This window comes from Triturus cristatus, chromosome 9 (assembly GCF_964204655.1).
Source record: "Triturus cristatus chromosome 9, aTriCri1.1, whole genome shotgun sequence".
Classification (NCBI taxonomy): domain Eukaryota; kingdom Metazoa; phylum Chordata; class Amphibia; order Caudata; family Salamandridae; genus Triturus; species Triturus cristatus.
The window spans coordinates 509988022-510008251 of NC_140592.1; the positions used below are offsets into that span (position 1 = coordinate 509988022).

General features: G+C 46.7%; 1 protein-coding gene across 4 annotated transcripts in view; it reads right to left on the reverse strand.

Moving 5' to 3' along the window:
• Positions 1-20230, reverse strand: part of PC (pyruvate carboxylase) — a 2056240-nt gene that overhangs the window by 56786 nt on the left and 1979224 nt on the right. For all 4 annotated transcript variants that reach the window (XM_085625491.1, XM_085625492.1, XM_085625493.1 and 1 more), the window contains 3 exons: positions 18948-19192; positions 7777-7956; positions 5469-5714 (listed from right to left, as the gene is read on the reverse strand). In XM_085625491.1, the coding sequence (XP_085481617.1) occupies positions 5469-5714; positions 7777-7956; positions 18948-19192 (671 nt within the window). The remainder of the gene's footprint in view (positions 1-5468; positions 5715-7776; positions 7957-18947; positions 19193-20230) is intronic.

Below are 20230 nucleotides of genomic sequence, written 5' to 3' on the forward strand. Positions count from 1 at the left end.
GAAAGTGCCGGCAGGCCCAGTGGATGGCGATGGCTTCTCGCTCGATTTGCGAGTAACGCTGCTCCGTCTCGGTCAGGGACCTGCTGGCATAGGCGATGGGGGCCCACTCTTCGTTGCTCTGGAGTTGGGTCAATACCGCTCCCAATCCAAAAGGGCTTGCGTCGACCGCCACGTTGGTGGGCTTTGCCGGGTCGAAGTACGAGAGGGTAGTGTCCCCAGACAGGGCCGCCTTCGTTGCTTGGAACGCTTGCTCCTGTTCTGGGCCCCACTGCCACGTGGTCGACGACTTGGTCAGCTCCCTCAGGGGTTTGGTGAGGTTGGAGAGATCCGGAATGAAGCGGCCGCAGAAGTTGACCATGCCCAGGAAACTCCGGGCCTCTGAGATGTTCGTCGGGGCTGGGGCGTCTTGGACATCCTTCACCTTGTCCGGGGCCACCCCTTGGTCCGAGAAGGTGTATCCAAAGAAGCTGATCTTGTTCTGCAGGAATTGACACTTCTCCCGGTGCAGGGTCAGGCCTGACTCCTGAATCCTTTTGAGGACCCCTCTCAACCGCTGGCGGTGTTCCTCTATGGTTGACGCATATATTAGCAGGTCGTCGCTCACATTAAGCACGCCGGGGAGCCCACTGAGGACTTCTCTGCTGGTATTTTGGAATACCTCGGCGGCACTCGAGATGCCGAAGTTGAGGCGCCGATACCGTCTGAGGCCCACATGTGTGGAGAACGTGGTAATGTACCTCGAGTCAGGTAGCTGGTGATAGCCTGATCGTAGGTCCATCTACGAAAACCACCTGGCCCCGTTCAGCTCTCCCAGGATGTCATCAATGGTGGGCGTCAGGTGTCGCTCCCTCTTGACCGCGGCGTTAGGGAGGCGCATGTCCACACAGATGCGGACTTGTCCTGGCTGCTTCGGCTTCCTGGCGATGACGATCGGGGATACCCACGGGGTTGGCCCGCTGACCTTTTCGATAAAGCCTTGTCTCTCCAGAGCCTCCAGCTCCTCCTCGACCTTTTGCCTCAGGTGGAACGTGATTCGCCTGTGCCTCAGTGCCACTGGTTGGACCGACGAGTCGATGTGTAAGGACACTTCCTTTCCCTTCAGGTACCCGATGCCTTTGAAAACTTCTCCGAACTCTTCCATGATGGTATCCAGTTCTTCCTCTAGGACTGCCATAGCAAACTAGATCAGTCTCAGCTCTTCGGCCGATTGCCCGCTCAGCAGCATCCCGCTGCCCTCTTCCGTGACATAGACGGTGGTGCTGATACTCCTCTCGGAGTAGGATCACATCAAGAACGCCGACGAGTGGATATACGTTACCACCAATAGAGCACTTAACAAGAAGGGAACGGGAAAATTCCCACCTGTAATAGCGCTAACGTATGAGGAAAAGAAACAAGAAATAAGAACATCTTGGGAGGAAGCCAGCCTCCACATAATGGGTTAAAATAAGTGTGTCCCCACTGTCCCGTTTGCCAGCAGTCCATGGTCTGGGTCTCAAGCAAAGCCGTTGATTGGCTTTGGTTAAGCAGATGTGTTTGTTTGGGGACGTGGTGCAGCATCACTCCTCCAAAAATAGGTATATGACTGTCCGGCTTTTTCTTTCATTTATGACGTCTGCGAGGGAAGATGACATGCTGAGAGGCTGAATAAGATCTGATCGTGCCTGCACATACCTGTGTGGACAAGGGCTGAGCACAGCTGTTAGTGTGGAAGAAGATAACCGATGGAGGCCACCATACTTCATCCTACCAGAGCTACGACGACTACTGATAATCCAGCAATCGATTTATCTAATACTTTTCCTCGATAACTGGTGAGTAACTGCAGGCAACTCGACGGGGCTCCATCTTTCGACATAGAGGCGATACCCATAGTATGGTAATCTAGGCACATCTACAAACTCCGACGAATGTGGTTGGGAATGCCCATGTCTGGGTTCTCTGTTCATTGGGATCTTTGATGCAAAATACAGTAGCAGAGAGGGTTCATGCGTGATGTGAAGTTCATGAATCTCAAACCTAATATAGCACAGTGAGATATGAACTGGGGTGAAAGGCCTGCATGCCAACTGCAAGGTATAGGTTAGAACTTTTTGGCCTTCCCAGTCACTATCAGAATGTTGCAAAAAAGGTTTGTTGGGGTGGAAATACATTCTTGTTGGTACAGCCAACCCCAACCAGTATGTAACTGTTAAATCCTGAGGGTGCTTCTCATGGTATACCAACCCAATATTATTAGTATGTCTGGGCAGTGGGGAAGTGTTCTGGATAAAACTAGCCTCTTCATTATCCGCTAGAATGTTACTACTGGAGGGTAGCGTCAATAATCATCAGTCTACATTAAGGCCTTGTAGAGGTAAAAACAGATTGAAAGGGGGACCGAACTCTCCAGTGCAGGAACTACTGGATCATTGGGGTTTTAAAATGATTAGGAGCAAGGCAAACTAGGTTCATAGAAATAACGGGGAGACAGTACCTGGACACAGCTAAGTAACTCACTGACCATTAGGACTCAGCTTGGGCGAGGCAACAAAGAAAGCCGAATATCAGGTTCACCACGTGCCTAACGATGACAACTACTGCGCCTGAGCACGTACCAGACATTAGACAGCAGTCTCTCGATGCTGGGACATGATTCCCCAGCCCCAAAGATCCAGGAGGGTTAAGAGCAACCAAGACCAAGGTCCGGTTGACAGTCAGCACCGATGGCCGAAGACCAAGTTAATCTGGGCCAAATATAGGAGTACGGGGACACAAGAGAAGGCCAACGGTCCAGAAACCACTGGCAGTGTGGCGGAGACGGGACCTTTAAACAGCTTCTTCAAAGCATAAAGGCGGCCGGTAGGCCATCTAAAGGGAATGAATTGCTGTAACAGTGATCCTAGGCATGACGGCTGGGACACAGAGGTAATGGTGAGAGCCAGAGGTGGACTGCACCAAAAAAGGAATAAAAAGGAGCAAACTCCAATTGGCGAAAGGGGGAGCCTCCTGGGAACGTGAGACCCACAGGTGGTGTGGTGGTAAAAGGGGTATGTTTGTTGGTAGAGGAGGCACACTGGAGAGCGGGGTGCCGGAGGAAGGCCACTTCGCTTGGAATGCCTTACAGCAGGGTAAGTAGGCCGATGCGGAAGTAAGCTAAGCACGGCACTCACAGCCCAGACTCACTGGTTGGCAGGGCACAAAATGGACAGACAAGGTAGAAAGTTGAAGCCTAACAGCAGTAAGAGGCTACCCCCTTACGATCAGGGAAAGAAGCAATAAACATTATGACCACAAAAGCGGCATAGAGGATGGCCTCAACAACAAAAGATGGGAGAATGATGACAAGCAAATGACAAGGACTTTACTGATATATGGCAGAGATGATTTGGGACATGTCAACTGTTGATTTATGACCTGTCAATCAGCAAGGTTTTATGAACCTATCGAAATGATTTATGTATGGCAGAGATTATGTATAACCTGTCAACAGTGCTTGATGACCGGTCTTGTAATTATGATTTATGATCCTGCCAGAATGATTTGAGACACCCACAATAAGTTACGACACTGTAATAATGTTTTATGGCCTTGTCATCTTGAATTAGGACTGACCACTGTGATTTAAGAGGTCAATGATGTAACGTAGTGTCCATGCATGTAATACAACTGCGGCCAAGTACTCCCACAGATAATGCAAACACATGGCTGGTGTAAGTTTATTAATAAATGTATATGCAGGATGTGTACTAATTGGAGTGGGCCAAGTGTGGGGGTTATGTAATGGCAGATTTGTGTTGTTCCAGTGGTGAGACAGAAGGGGTGCTGCAAGGCAGCAACAAGCATTGAGGTGCTTTATTAAAGCGGTTTACATTTCCGGACTACAAAAAATACAGGGGAGATCAGGAGTGAGGTACACTAGTGGAGCTGTGCTTAGTCCCGCCTAGGTTATTTAAAACCTGATCTGTAACGTGACTACTCACAAAACATCATGGCGCTCTTGTAACACACCATTTGTTAAAAATTGCTAGCCAGAAGATCACAGTACGCAGAGCCTCAACAAGCAAAGGCAAAGCCAACAGGATGTGCATTTGTTACCTGTTGACTTTGGCAATGGTTTTTGGCTACACTGCACATCATACGCAATGCTGTGTGGCGTGGCTAGGTTAAAAAAACAAAACACACACAATCCTTTGGCACAGGTGCTTTTTTTCTTTTCAGTTACCAATCCAATGTGGATCAGTAACTGAAAAGAAAATATGTAAAAGCTTTTTAAGAAAAAAATTTAAGTGGGGGGGGGGGGGTGAGAAGCAGACGTAACATGGGGGAAGATGTGGGGAATGGCAAAGCAAAAAGTGGACGGTGTGCTATGGCTGGAAAGGGCAAATCTTTATTTTGCATTATGTGTAGTACCTAGATATCCTTATAAATGTATATTGCAATTAAATCATGATGATGTACGGCACATATCGATGTGCTTATTTCCCAATATTGAGCCCAGAACTCTATTGAGTGAAATGTTGAACATTTCAGTAATTTTTTAATAAAGGAAAAAAAAACCCTAGGGGACGGTGGGGGCACCAATGGCAAAGCAACACAGGGGAGGGTGGGGGTTAGCCAAAGCAACACAGAGGGGGTTTCAAAAGTAACAAGGGAGAGGGCTGGAGGGAGATGTGAAAGCATTGTGGAGGCTGCGGACGAGGGGAAGCAATAGAGAGTACAACACATGGGAGACAGTTCAAAAACATGCACTCTTATGGAATGCTTCACCCGAAAGAAAAAAGTAGTGCTTGAAAAGCAAGCAGTCAGATTATAAAGAAGCAATGAACCATTGGAGGGACAAACACAAGATTCACAAATTGGGACACCAATAATAATTACACAAATGAGAGTGACAAAGATAGGAAAACAATGGGTGAAATCAAAGTCCCTCTATGTTCTCAGTAAGCCACAATATGCCTTGCGACAGAATGCATGAGCGGTCTAGTAGGATCGTTCAAAAAAGGGGAAATTAAAGGTTGTGAAGGATATATATGATATATGAAAAAACAATCAGAGGTTGTAAGGAGCGTTGCCATAAAATTGAATCAGATTTTTAGGGGTTGCCCTCGTGTGACAGAAGTGGGCGCTGCAGGCCAAAATTGAGGTGTACTGGCAGAGCCGTGTGTGGTGTGAGATACTCATATTTTAGGTTGTTCACAAATAACAAATGTGGGGCATCGGTAGAAATGTTTTTGTGTTTCATCATGCAGATCATGACTCAGCTGCACTGGTAGAGCTATGCAGTGATTGGGTAATGCAATGTCTGGGTGGAGAAGATCAGTAGAAACTCTGGAAAAAATTCAGAGGCTACAATAAATGTGAGGATGGGCTCTTGATGCAACTCATTCGTTATTCCTTTTTCAGCAAGCCTTAAAACAGGAAGAGCACCAGAAAGAGGAGTGCCCTTCACTGCCTGGGGAGATTGGTCAGTACATGCAGCTTCTTACCTCAAACTCCTCTGCAATTTTTGGTCCCTCCAGGAACAGTCGGGTGTTCAAATGCTCAACGGGCCCAAACTGTTTATTGAAATCCTTGTATTCTTCAAACACCTTGGGATACATCGCAGCCGACATAACGTCTTCAGGGGTGATGTCTTCATGCCTGGCTTTCAAGTCTTCCTCCAGCTTCTCGAAGTCCATGGCAGGGAGTGAGGCCCCAGGACGTCCTTCAATGCGGGGGAGATCTTTCAAGACCTGAAAACAGGTTAAAGAAACATCAAAGGGGGAGAAAACGTTATGCACCATCAAACCTATTTTGTGCAATGAAAATCACAGTAACAGAGGATCCCATGCTCCATCTAGAATTACATAAAAAGTGGGGAAAGACTAGTGGTCCTGGAGACGTCTGCACTTACAAAACAATTAATGAGAAAGGAAACGTTATTGACCTATAACAACTGCTATCCAGCAAAGCTATCCACCTCACACTCTAGCTTAGAATAATGTCCTGAAATACGGTAGGATGTCAGATGTTCATCCTAACATTAGTTAGTTCTGCTGGGATTCAAGTTGTTACTGAATGCTGCACACAGGTCTCAGCACAAAGTGCTTAACTCAGAGTAATTGTGCCAGCAGCGAGTTGATCAAATTTGCATATGCAAGAAGGATCCTGTACTAAAGAAGGAAGAGCCGTTTTCCTGTTAAATTATGAAGGAAAATTCATGCTTCTTGGGCACGCACAAACTCTAAGGATGGTCTGCTTTCTTCAAATTGCGGTTCCGTCACAAAGAATCCCATGTCAAAGGATCAGAAAAGATCTTGTGTAAGGTAGGCTTCTCCACCATCTTCTGCAATATGTGATTGCTTTCATGCTTTAGCATGCATCTGGAGATATTACGTTATGCACCGTACAAGACAAAGTCCTAAGCTGAGAGGTGCTAACACTTCACTGCATTTTTATTTTTATTTATCATGACCTTATGTCCACCGTTTCATCATGCAGACTCTGATCCTTAAAGTCTGGATATCACAATTCCAGATGGGCACCAGAGAGGTCCTAGGCTTCTGCTGATAAGACGCTTACCGCATACCCTTTTCTGAGTAATCTAAGTTCACGAGGTTGTAGTAGGGTCAGTACATGGATGGCTGTACAATCACAAACATTTGGGGTTCCAGATTAGAAATACTGGCTCCCCACTAAAAATCTAACACTAACTGCATGGCTCTTCCACCAAGGAGAAAGCATAGTGGAATTCTAGATGCCTGAAACCATCCCACGATACTTTTTTACGTGCCAGATAAAGGGAAGGCATTTTCCCACCTAGGAAATCAAATTACTTTTTGTTTTGCTCTGCAAGATATGAAAGCAAAGTGCATTTGGTTGCAAGTGGGAAGGAGTTGTGAAGTAATACTGGGAAAGGGGCTCTCACTGCGGATGAAGCACCAACACGCGATAAGCACTGGTGTCCTAAACTAGTGTCTTTGAATAAATCTTAAGAACTAGAGGATCATGGAGTCCACTGCTAAAGAGCAACCAAGACGTGGTGCTCTTTTCCAAGCCAGCAGGGTGAACTGGTGCACCCCTTCCATCCTATTTGCTGGCACCTAGGACTGTCCACTTTGAAGTTGGTGCATGCATCAACAAAACGATAGCTAGGATAGCCTGCTGCCATCGTCAGACTGGTCGCATGTATTCCTGCCCCAGATCACATCATGATTCAACACTGTTGCAGCCGCCAATTATTCATGTTTTACTAGTTTATCAAATACCGCCCGGCTGAAGGCTGGGCACCAGTTTACTTGCATCATGGTCTTACCAGTGGCAAAGCTGGCCGTTTGCACTCGACTCTACAGACAGAAATCCATTGCTCACCAAACGATTTGGAAGCCCGTAGTACGATGCAAACTGTCAAAAGGATCAAACTATGCCCATGATAATGGGAAACAATGCTAATTTTGTCCTTTTATGTTATGCCGTTGAACACCTTTAGCTCTTCTAAAACCTTGTGCAATGAGAACAAAACCACATGCCTTTTTAAATCAGGTCTCCCTACGCACATTTGGACTTGGACAATATCATTGGTGTAATGGTCTCATCATCGATTTGAAGCACTCTGGGATTGTCACTACTGAAAAACTTCTAAGTCTTTCTGAGGTACAACTACACATAAAATGACACATCTTTAAGTATAGACTCCTCACAACATCGAAACTCCTACACATCACAAGAAAACCAGGCTGTGTTTAAGATCCTTCAAACAGAAGGCGTAGGAAGGCATGGGCTGTACACAATTCTGGAAGTAGGGGGCGCTCTTACCTTCGAACGGAATGGCTCTGGGAAACCACCATGAGGCACTCCAATGAACCCTTGCAGGTACTCCACAACAGACAGAGGGAAGGACAGTTCGTCTGCAGAGTTCTCCACTTCCTCCCGAGTCAAGCCATTGTGAACCATAAACTGGGCCAGGTCGCCAACTATTTTCGAGGAAGGTGTGACCTGGGAGAAAGATGCCAAAAAGGTTAATAAAGCAACATAGGCAGGGTACATGGGCTCCAAACTTTGCAGTGCGTTAGCTTTGGGATTACCAGATAATCCTCGGAACTAAAACCTGCCTCACTTAACATTTATAAATCACAAACCTGGCAAAACTAACTATCCGCATCACACACATTTTGGGTGTAGCAAAGGGGTGTTATTGTTTAGATTGCTCAAGCCTAATGCGCAAGCTTAATCAAAAAAACAAGTTTGAATTCCACATTTGAAATGCATCTACATGCATTCCCAGCTCTTTCATCCTGTCAGATTCCCAACAAGCTGACAGCAAATCGACCAGCAGCAATATGCATGGGACTGCTGCGAAAATCTAAATTCCAAAGCAGTTTTCAGAAGGATTTATGACTCGAAATGATCAGTGCCCGAACCTGGATTATTTTACGGGTTTTCGGGGCCCTGGGTCACACGTATTTTGGTGGCCCCTGTTCGGAACAGCTTTGAATTTATGATCCAATTTCAGCACCATCATGCCCTCTTTGGCTAGGCCGCTGACAGTGCAGTGGAACACTCGTCCAAATTCTAAATGTGTTTACATGTCATTTTCAGGGATAGTGATGTGTGTTTTCAATACTGTAACATCGCGGGTGCTCACCAATATTACTGCAAATAAACTCTGTGACACCCTCCTATTCCCGATACGTCAGGTCCTGTTTTGATCTAAAATAAACTTTTAAAAGATGTTGCAAGAAACAAACACATTTCTCTGCAAAATGTCTGTACTGGACTCTCACAAATCATGCAAATTGAAAGCAAATTAAAGGAAAAAAGTATTTAAAACAATCTGTTTCAGAAATATTCAATGTCATTAGGGGAGGACTCTGCATAACAGAGCTGGCTCTATCATGGTGGCCCCAGATGGGCTGAGGCCCTGGGCAGGAGCCCACTTTGCCCATGCATTAAAACGTCTGGCCTGAACCTTTGTAACTGTTCTTGAGGATTCTTTTAAGCAGTGTAAAAGGAAATGATTTCCTCTTGTACCACGGTTCTTGGGTTATAACAATTACTCTACTGATCTTGAGTAAGAGTTGGAGCCTACAAGTATGAACAGCAGACTCCTTGTTTATGGCAAATTAAGGAAGCAATTTAGATGGAATGTGGTATCCAACTAGGATGAAATGAGACATTTGGGATTTCCTCTTAGTGACTGCCTCAAGGATGTAGTCAAGAGTTTTAGAACATTGCAAATGAGGTTCCCATGAGTGGACTGCTAACCAGCTAGAACTATGTGCACTCACATTGTGGACACATAAGTAACTGAGAAATGAGGAAACTCTGCAATTCGCCCTTCATTCATCACAGAATCCTTGTAGCGAGCCACAAGGTCATAAAAAATTTGAATTTATAACTAAAAACGTATTTATTGCAGCAAAACCTCACTTGGGAGTCAACAAGCTCTATGGGGTGGCAGGGTGGAATTGGAAGAAATTAGAGGCAAGAAAGAGACCGTTGCCATTTTTCACTTACAAGCATAGGTCGAAGTGAGCAGGATCAAAGGGGCATGACATGACCATACTTTTGATTTTTGAAAAACAATTGCCCTACTTTTTGTAAAACTACAACCGCCCTGGGATGGTTAATTCCGATAGTTTGAATGCCTCAGCTGAAGTGTCATTCAGTGAGTCTCCAATGCTGTGAAACCGAATCGGGGCAGTCAGCTAAACAAGCCTTCATGCCGGGGTACCTGCTTGCCTGAAAGAAATGCAAATGTGTGCAACCAGTTAATCTGCAAATGCATAGGGCAATCTGCAAATCTAGAGTGCTTGGGAGCCAGTACTGGCTTTAATTGATCAAATCACTCGAAAGTTTGTGATGACGAACAAATTACTTACCTTCGGTAATGCATTATCTGGTAGAGACTATATCTAGCTGCAGATTCCTTACCTTTCAATTTCCCAGGCATCACAATGGATCCAGAAACTTTTTCTATCAGCAGTACCCCTGCACGCCATCAGGTGGCTCCGTTCGGTTCCGCGCTTTGTCGTCAGCATTATTTGCACAGAATGTGAAGTCCCAGTCACCTATTTAGGCGTCACCCAGGCACACGGACAGCAGTTACTTTTTCATGCTTTCCACGCCGGAAAGGCAGAGTCGTGAAGTGACCTGACTAGTGTGTGTCCAAACTTGGGCCTTGAAAAAGGAGCAACCCTAGCCCGATAAATATGTCCACACAGCGGGGAGGCATGGGTGGATCTGTAAGGAATCTGCAGCTAGATAATATCTCTACCAGATAATGCGTTACCGAAGGTAAGTAATTTGCTCATCTGATTGAGACTTCTAGCTGCCAATTCCTTACCTTTGAATAAATACCAAAGCCATAGTATCCAGGTGGTGGGTTGCAGACACATTGACTAAATTAACAAGTCCTGCAAGACCGAATGAACGAAATGCCCTTCCCTGCGGACCCGACTGCCCAGGCAGTAGGGCATGGCAAACATATGCTGGGACACCCACGTTGCTGCCTGGCAAATATCCAGGACTGGAACACCACGAGTCAACGACGTGGTCACATCTTTTCCCCTGGTGGAATGGGCCAGTAAGCCCTCAGGAGGCTGCTTTTTAGTCCGAGCATAGCAGATCTTCATACAGAGAACAACCCAGCGCGAAATGGTTTGTTTCTGAACTGTCTGACCTTTTTTAGCCCCTACATAGCCCAGGAAGAGTTGGTCATCGACCCGAAACTCTTTTGTTTGGTCATGGTAGAACGACATTGCTCTTTTGGGGTCCAGACAGTGGAGTCGTTTCTCCTCTTTAGAGGGATGTGGAGGAGCATAAAAGGTGGGCAGGGTAACAGATTGTCTCAAATGGTACGGGGTCAGCACCATTAGGTAGGAAAGAGGCCCAGGTGCGAAACACCACTTTGTCAGGGAATACCATAAAATAGGGAGTCTAGAGATCATCAGTTCAACAAGTACTTATTTGCACCCACTGGGGTGAACCACTCAAGAACTCCATCAGAGATCATCAGTTCAACAAGTACTTACTTGCACCCACTGGGGTGAACCACTCAAGAACTTCATGTACCAGCTTCCCTTGGGGCGACCCGGAGGAGGAGCTAGCGGAGTGCGGTCCATTGCGGTAGTTTACAAAAATGGCTCCTTCGAGCTTTGAGCTGACGAGCTCCTGGACAACGCACCTGCGTGCCTGTGCGGGCACTGAGGCCCTTGACGGTTGCTTGGCGGCCCTCTCTTCCACCCCTAACTATTTTCTCTACTGAGGAGGGAAGTTATCCCGAAACCCGAGCCATGTCTCGGGCGATATTTTAAAACCCGGGACATGTATCGGGTCTAGAGATCATCAGTTCAACAAGTACTTACTTGCACCCACTGGGGTGAACCACTCAAGAACTTCATGTACCAGCTTCCCTTGGGGCGACCCGGAGGAGGAGCTAGCGGAGTGCGGTCCATTGCGGTTGTTTACATAAAATAGGGAGGCTTGGATGATAAACGCTGCAGCTCACTCACCCTCTGGGCAGTTGTTATTGCCACTAGAAAGGCTGTCTTGATGGTAAGCAGCCAGAGGGCTCAAAGGGGGCACACATGAGGTTAAGTGAGAACCAGAGTCAGATCACACTGAGACATGATGAAGAACGATGGGGTAAACATATCTACAAGCCCTTTCAGAAACCTATTTACAACAGGGGACTTAAATAAAGAAGGTTGGTCAGGCAGCCGCAGGACAGCGGGCATAGCGGAAAGATAACCCTTGAGAGCACCCAGAGCAGAGCCCTGCTGGGCTAGGGTAGGAACAAAGAGTAGAATATCGAAAAGAGGCAGAAAGAGGGGCAATAGACTTTTCAGTACAATATTTTACAACTTTTTGCCAACAGCAGGCATATACTATTTTGATGGAGTGATGCCTGGCGGCCAGAATAATTTTACAAACTTTGGGAGGAAGGTCAAAAGCTATCAACAGTCGCCACTCAATCTCCACATAAGGAGGCGGTGAGTTGACAGGTTTGGGTGGAGGACTCTCCCCTGCTGGTGAGACAGAAGAGCCAGCCGAAGGGGCAGCCTGATCGGAGGACCATCGTTCATTTTCAGAAGGTTGGGATACCAAGCTCTCTGTACCCAGTCCGCAGCCACAAGAATGACTTGAGCCCGGTCGTTCCTGATCTTCTTGAGAACTCTGGGCAGGAGTGGTATGGGCAGGAAGGCGTACAGTAGGCCTGAGCTCCGCTCGCGACAAAAAGTGTCACCAAGTGTTAGCCGCCTTGGAAATTCCAACACGCAGAACTGCTGACATTGCACATTCTCTTCGGAGGCGAACAGATCTAACCAAGGCTCTCTACACTTCTGAAAGGGACCTTGCACCCACTCTTAGGTGAAACGACATTCGTGATCCGCTAGGCATCGACTGCTACGTTTGTCTGCCCTGGAGTTCAAAGAACCTGCCAGGTGTTGAACCACCAGGGTTATGCCCTGCTGTTCCAGCCATGTCCAGAGACGCAGGGCCTCTTGACAAAGGGTCCATGATCCCACACCACCCTACGTGTTGCAGTACCACATGGCATTTGAGTTGTTTGTGAACACTTGCACTACCTTCCTCTTGACTGAGGGAAGAAATGCTTTCAATGCTATTCGAGTCACCCGGCGCTCCAAAAGGTTGATGTGGAGTCCGTATTCCACTGGAGACCAGAGTCCTCTGATCTCCAACTCTCCCAGATGGCCATCCCATCTGAGGAGTGATGCATCTGTCACCAATGTAAGATCTGGTCGGGGAAGGGTGAGGGGTCTGCCCCCGATCCAATCGCAATTCTTTAGCCACCACTTCAGGTCCTTTCCAGTTCCCTCCAAGATCTGGACCACAACGGAGAGATTCCCCTGGAACTTCAGGTTCCACTGCTGAGCCCATATATGCCATCTGCATGATTTAACAGGATGCAGAAGGCCATGAGGCCCAGCAGCCTCGGGTCATTCTCCCCAAAATCCAGGATAGAGGCTGAAGAATCGGTATCATAATCTGAATAACCTGTGCTCGCTGCTCGGAAGGATAACCCAAAAATGCACTGTGTCCAGAACAGCTCAGATGAAAAGGAGCGTCTGAGAAGGGGTAAGGTTAGACTGCGGCATGTTTATAGTGAACCCCAGAGAATGCAGAAGGTCCACTGTAGTCTGGAGGTGGGAAACAGCAGTCTGGGGCAAAGCCGGCGTCAACAACCAGTTGTCGAGGTAGGGGAAGACTTAAATCTCCAACCTGCATAAATGAGCTGCCACCACCATCATTACCTTTGAGAACACCGGAGGGGTGGAGGTAAGGCCAAAGGGGAGCACCATGAACTGAAAGTGCTTGTGGCCTACCTTGAACTGCAGGTAACGCCTGCAGGTTGGCAGGAAAGGGATGTGAAAATATGCATCCTGCAAGTCCAACGCTACCAGCCATTCTTGGTCAATGCAGACAAGACTTGAGCCAAAGTGATCATCTTGAATTTCTCCTTTTTGAGGAAGAGATTGGTGGTTCGGAGGTCTATAATAGGACGATGGCCTTTGTTCTTTTTGGGTATCAGAGAGTAGCGGGAATAACGACCACTGCCTACTTCTGATATCGGAACCCTTTCTATAGCCCCCTTGGCCAGGAGAGCTGTAACTTCCTCTCTGAGAAAGGTAAGATGATCCTCCACCAGCCATTCATGAGATGGCGGTAAAGAGGGAGGGAAAGATAGGAAAAGGGAGGGAGCAACCCCTTCGAATGATCTGCAAGTCCCATTTGTCCGATGTTATGGACTGCCAGTGGAGGAGATGATGTTGGATTCTCCCTCCAACTGGGCAACCATGGTTTTGCAGAACCAAACTAGAACGGCATTGAGGCTGCAGCTGCCGAGGTGTTGGTGGCTGATGACTTCTGGCTACCATTCTCAAGTGATCTGAATGCACTGCGTTCTTGCACAACTTGGGAAGCCTGAACAGGACAATGGCTGGGGTAAGACTGGTATGGTTGAACGCACCTTCCATAGCCACGACAGGGGCGAAAGCCAGACTGGGTGCGAGGCGTCCAAGTGAGGCCCAAGGACTAGGCCATAACCCGCGGGTCATTAAAGCACCCCAGCACAGAGTATGTCTTCTCTCCGAAGAGCATGTCCATGAGGTTGACCTGGACATCTCCAAAAAGCCAGATGTTCTCAGCCAGGTGTGGTGCCGCAAGGCCAACGTCGACAAAACCGCAATGCCCAGCTAGTCAGTTGTATACAGACCACATCTAATGGTGAACTTTGCTGCATTGCTCCCATCTTTCACTGCTTGGGAGAGGATGGCCAGGTCCTCCTCCAGGACCGGTGGTAGCACTTGAGCAAACGTTTCCCATAGGGTATAGGAGAAAGCGCCCAAAAGGCATGCAGTGTTCACCAACAGCAATAATAGGCTGGTGGAAGAAAACCTCTTCTTTTCAAGTGTGCCAGCTTCTTTCCCTGTCATGGGGAGTGGCACGGAATGTGCCATGGGATGTTGAGGCTTGGACTACCAAGCTCTCGAGTGGGGTGTTGGCTGATGAAACTAGGACAGAGCGATGGCGGCGTGCTATTGTCCTGTTCACAGGAGCCGCAGTAGTAGGCTTGGATCAAGTGAGAAGGACATCAGTCAGTGCTTCATTGAAGGGCAAAAGGTGTTAGGATGAGGAAGCCCAAGGCTGAAGCACTTTGGTCAAGAAGTTAGTTTTGACCTGCACCAAGGGCAGCTCCAGGCCCAGGACCTCTGCTGCCCTCTTCACCATCATTGCATAGACACTCCCTCCTCCGTAGCCATGGTAGGTTAAGAGAGCATACCAGTATTTGGAAGTGTCCAGTCCACTGACCAGTCCAAATTTTCACCAAGGGTGTAGAACTGGTGTTCTAAAGGGTCCAGTGGCCGAACCATTCTTCCCCCATGCCTGTATGCCCCTCAAAATGCTCAGGTAATGACCCAGAGCCACTGGGTTCCGTTAATGCCAGAATCGACATTGATCGCACCGCTCTGACTCAGAGTTGTCAGGAATACGAAATCCAAGGTTTGGAGTGGTGCACAACCAAAGTGTAAACAAAGTTGTTTTTCAATAAATCTCAAAGTCTTTTAGTGGGTTTATCAAACACAGTCTTTAATTGCAAAAAGGTTTGATTTTCAGGAAATTGTCAGCCAACGCGTTTCATGACAATGAACTTCTTCAGGGCATGAGAATGAGTGTCATCTCGTACGTAGTAAGGGCGTGTTGATTGCCTGCCTGGGCCTCCTTGATAAGGGCTCGCGGTCTTCGTGATGAGAGAACTGCTGCTTTCTGCTCCGTCCAGACACCACTGGACGGAGCAGAAAGCAGCAGTTCTCTCATCACGAAGACCGTGAGCCCTTATCAAGGAGGCCCAGGCAGGCAATCAACACGCCCTTACTACGTACGAGATGACACTCATTCTCATGCCCTGAAGAAGTTCATTGTCATGAACGAAACGCATTGGCTGACAATTTCCTGAAAATCAAACCTTTCTGCAATTAAAGACTGTTTGATAAACCCACTAAAAGACTTTGAAATTTATTGAAAAACAACTTTGTTTACACTTTGGTGGTGCACCACTCCAAACCTTAGGTTTAGCATTTCTCTGCACCGCAGTTAGCACCAAACAACAGCAGGTGTAGGAGTGGCTAATGCACACCTTTTCTACACAAATTGCGAATCTTCACACTAAGGGTACACAATAGGATAGTGCGGTCACTGTGTCCGCCGTTGTCTGTACATTGTTGTCGTCAGGAATACGAATGGGGGTGGCGGCACCGGAGAAGGTCGTATTGGCACCACTGGCAATGATCTGGAGCGGAGGCCTGAGCAGTCGGCGTGGAACCGGATGGGGCCTCCTCTAACCCCTTGGGGCCCGAATACGCACCAGAGGGGTCTGCCCTCTCAAACACTCAGTGCATAGCCTCGTAAAACTCTTAGTTGAGCAGGGGTTACTCCGGCTCCCAGACACAGGGGAGCGCAGAGTCAGACCTCGCAATGGCTCCGCAGAACCAAGCCTGGAACATCGATGTTCCCCACTCCATCAATCCTCAACTGATGAGTTGAAGTCGAAGTCTGTGTAGACTTCTCCTTTTTGATCTTCTTTCCCCAAGTGTCCTGAGGCCCTAAAGTGCGACAAAGACAACTTGGGGCTCCTGGAGTTGACCTGTGAACACCTTTTCCACAATTGGGACCAATAACTCCTAAAAGTTAAACTAAATGGTGTCGATGCTGGGCCGCAAGCAGCTTTAGGGACTGCTCCCTCAAAGTTTTCGGCACCATGGCCCGGCAGTCCGAGCACGATTTCAAGATGTGGTCGTGCTCGAGACACCATAAGTAAACAAGATGTGGGTCGGGTACGACATGGCCCGATGACAGGTGTCACACGGCTTGAACCCTACCTTTCTAGAGAACATTCCCACGGCACACACCAAAAAAAAGAAAATAGACAAAATGTCAAAAAAATCTGTCAAAGAGAGACCGAGGGGTAGTTCTTCTCCGGATCAGCGTTTAACTGGCATGGAAAGAAAAGAAATGACGTGCATACACCTGGGTGGCACCTATATAGGTGACAGCGACCACACCTGGTGCCCACGACGCAGCGTGGAACTGAACGGAGCCACATGATGGCGTGCAAGGATACAACTCACACAAAAGTTTCCAAATCCAGTCTGACACCTGGGAAATTCAAAGGTAAGGAATCTGCAGCTAGAAGTCTCTATCAGATAAAGATTTATTCTTTTTGAGTGTAGTGTAATGAGTTAACTGAGCTGTGAAGTGCGTACTTTTAACTGTAATTGTATTTATATAACGCTTACTACCCCTGATGAGGTGTTAGGACAAGTATGTAAATAAATTGCATAAAGTACAGTCTGGGTATTACTAAAATCTATATTTTGAAAGGACCATTTAATCTTAGACTGCGACAAAATGCGAAAAAAGGTTTATCTTATACTGTGTGTAATGCAAGTTTAAAATAATGACTTACACATTCACAGTGCTTTCAGTTACAGGATGTGATCTCGTAGCACTAAAAATACACAAGCCACTATTCTCCTCTGCACCAACCCAGATTTAATTCTGGGGCTCTCTGGTTACACACAGACCTCTACAGTGCATTAACTGAACAGAGGTTTCAAAATGTAATACAGTGCATTTCCCACTAACAACTTTTTAAATGTATTTTTCACTTAAGCTCTGCGTTTTTTTGTATGTAGCTACCCAAAGGTGAAAGGCCAAAAAAAGTAGCGAATTTTTTTTTTTAGCCACACCTTTGACCCCCGCCCCCACTGTATGTAGCATCACAGTTTCCATACTTTTTAATGAACTTCGAACACTGATAATAAGAAGATTTTCCAAACGTTGGTTGCATGAATAACAACTCTGAAGTCTTACATTTTATAGATATAAAAAACATAATGTCAGACTATTTAAGGCATGGAATTGAAGCTGGGGGATCGGTTGAATTAAAGTATGCTGAGCAGCTACAAAACTATCTCCCTGGGTGAGTCGCGGAGCTAGAATAAAGTGGAAAAACGCCATAAAACTATTAAATAGGATTACTGCATCCTCCCCCTCGAGAAATGGCACTCTTTAGACCCCAATGTCACCATTCCTTTAGTTTCGCACAAAACGCTGCAGGCAGCGCCTCGAGGGAACAAAGTAAACCGAAAGGAAATTTCCTCTCCAGGAGCGGGCGTGACAACGGCGAGGCCATCTCGCTGCTTTATTTCGCTCTAATCCTGCATCCCTCCGTCTCACGCGATTAGCAGCAACGGAGGCGATCTGAATATGTGCCTGCATTAGGATCTGCCACCGCCTGTAAATTGTTATGGACGTTATTATAAGTTGGAAATTGAAAAAGCCTGGTATTTAATTTTTCAGCCATTCCAATCCCCGGGCTGCATATCTTAACCAAGCAATCTTTATTTTCAAAAGACATGCGTGCAGAGCGCCTCGCTGCCTATGTCTCACTCTAAATGACACTGATAAAGCTGAGGTTAGGGGACGTGTGGGTGGATTTCACAGCAACTGGCAGACAGGTGCAGAGCTATGGGCAGAGAGTGAGTGAGGCCAAATTTAAAGGGACCCTCTTTCTCCATTTCTTCAGTGGTGATTTCAATATGGCCGAATCCACATGTAACGGTACCAGAGGCAGCGCCCTTCCTAAAGAAGAAATGTGAGGAAAAAATTAAGGCAATGGAGTTTATTCTCCTACAATTGGTTTTCTGTTTCAAATAACCAATTTCTTCCTACTTGTTTTATATCTCCAGGATTTGTCCAGCAGCAGAAACGTCCCTAGTATCATTGGTGCTTGCTCCAAATTCAACTAAAAGTGCAGATTGGGACACCAAGGAGCTACCAAATTGTCCTGCAGTGTCTGACTTTATGATCTAAAGTTCAGAGAGATGTGGCGATTCCTGTGGCACTGCTAGAAGATGGCCTGCACACTCCACAGCTCTAGTAAATGCCTGTTATGAATGGCCACTATGGTTCACAGGAGAGTTCTTGCACTACTGCTCCAGCGGAGTCAATCCCGAGCCTACGTCTGAGGGGCTCACTGAGATAGCACTTGTGAGATTACGGTCAATATTCTCCTGAGAGCAAAACCACCTGCGTTGCCAAGCACTTGTCCATTGCTGGTTCTGCACGGACAATACAACTTTCAGTGCTCACTTCGCCAATATTACTCTCTTTTGGAATAGATAATATTGCTTCAATCTGTGAACATTAGGTCTAATTCTCACTTTTGACATCAAGCCACTGTACCAGAAAAACAGACTGTTGTGTTTAAATATCTAGGACTGCCCCCCCCCCCCCCGAACCAATTCTCTCCCAGACCTGTTTTAGTTGCATCCCTAACATACAAATAATCAACAAAACTCTAATGCACACTGCTAGACGCTCTCAGTTCACAGTCCTCTGCCCTCCACTTTTCGGCTACAGTACTGTATTGCCACCTAAAAGCAAAGGCGAGCCCTGACCTTGATGAGATCCCCCAGCAGCCTGTTGGCTTCCACGTAGGCCTTCTTCACTTCTTTGAACTTGTTGCCCAAGCCCATGCTGTGGGCCTGGAAGTGCAGGTTGGTGTACTGGCCCCCAGGGATCTCGTTCTCATACACATCGGCATTGCCAGACTTCATGGTCGCAGTGCAGTCAAAGGCGGAATATAGACCACGGGCCACCTCCCAGTATTCACTATAGTCGAACACCTTCTCGAGCTGGATTCCTGAGGAAAAGAAAGTTGATAAGTAAATCAAGCAAATCAAGAATTTGAATCGAGGAGAAATGCAGCCCGTTAATCGGATACTGAGTAACTGCATTAATAATAATTTCTCACCCCCACCAGGAAAGTACTCCACTAATATATATTCAGCTGAGCCTGGAGATGCCAAATAACTAAGCTATATAGAAAACTTATCTGACAAAAAGATATTGTAAAGACATTTCATTTGCTGGTAAAATGTTCAGTTCTAGTTGCAGACTACAACAAAACAGGAAGAGTTACCTAAAGTCATCCACGTTTTTTACTAAAAAAGTGACAAGTACGATCGAAGCGGTGGGAAACTTATCAGAATAAATTTCTGTCATGGAAAGATAATAGTCAGGCATATGAAAATAAATAGTTCTATGTGGCCTTGACCCACCACTCCCATTCAAACACAATGAGTGTCATGGAGATGATGGACAACTTCATTTACTCGCTCTCCACAGACCTCTCAAGAGTAGAAGACTGCTTCCCGTTGTGAACATTAGGGCACATCTTCAACCTCCTAACTTTTCCACAAAAGGTTATTTCCAGAATTATGATTTTACTATTCTGCCACAATTATGTCAATGGTCTCTGACAATGCCCCTCAGCTGCCAACCATGCAGACCCCCACAAGTACAACACACGGCTGTGGAGACCCCATCTTAACTGCCCATCACACCCAGTACTATTGCACAGGAGTGCTTTTAAAGTGCAATATATCAATTATACAAAATCATCAATAAAATAAGACCTGAATGCCTCCGAGTCAAACAGAAAGATGGGCTTCTGCAACATCTCTGGCCGGATGCTGCTCTCCTGCTCACCACTTCCCATTACTGCAAATTCAGATAGGCGGAACGGCGTCCTCCTCAGCACAAACTTCATCTCTGGACCTCATCTCCAAAACATCCACAAGTTCCATAAACACCTGGCTTTCACAAATGCAACAAAACGCAGCTACTCCTAGCACTCACCCTGCAAACACTATGCAATAACAATCAAAGGATCCACACA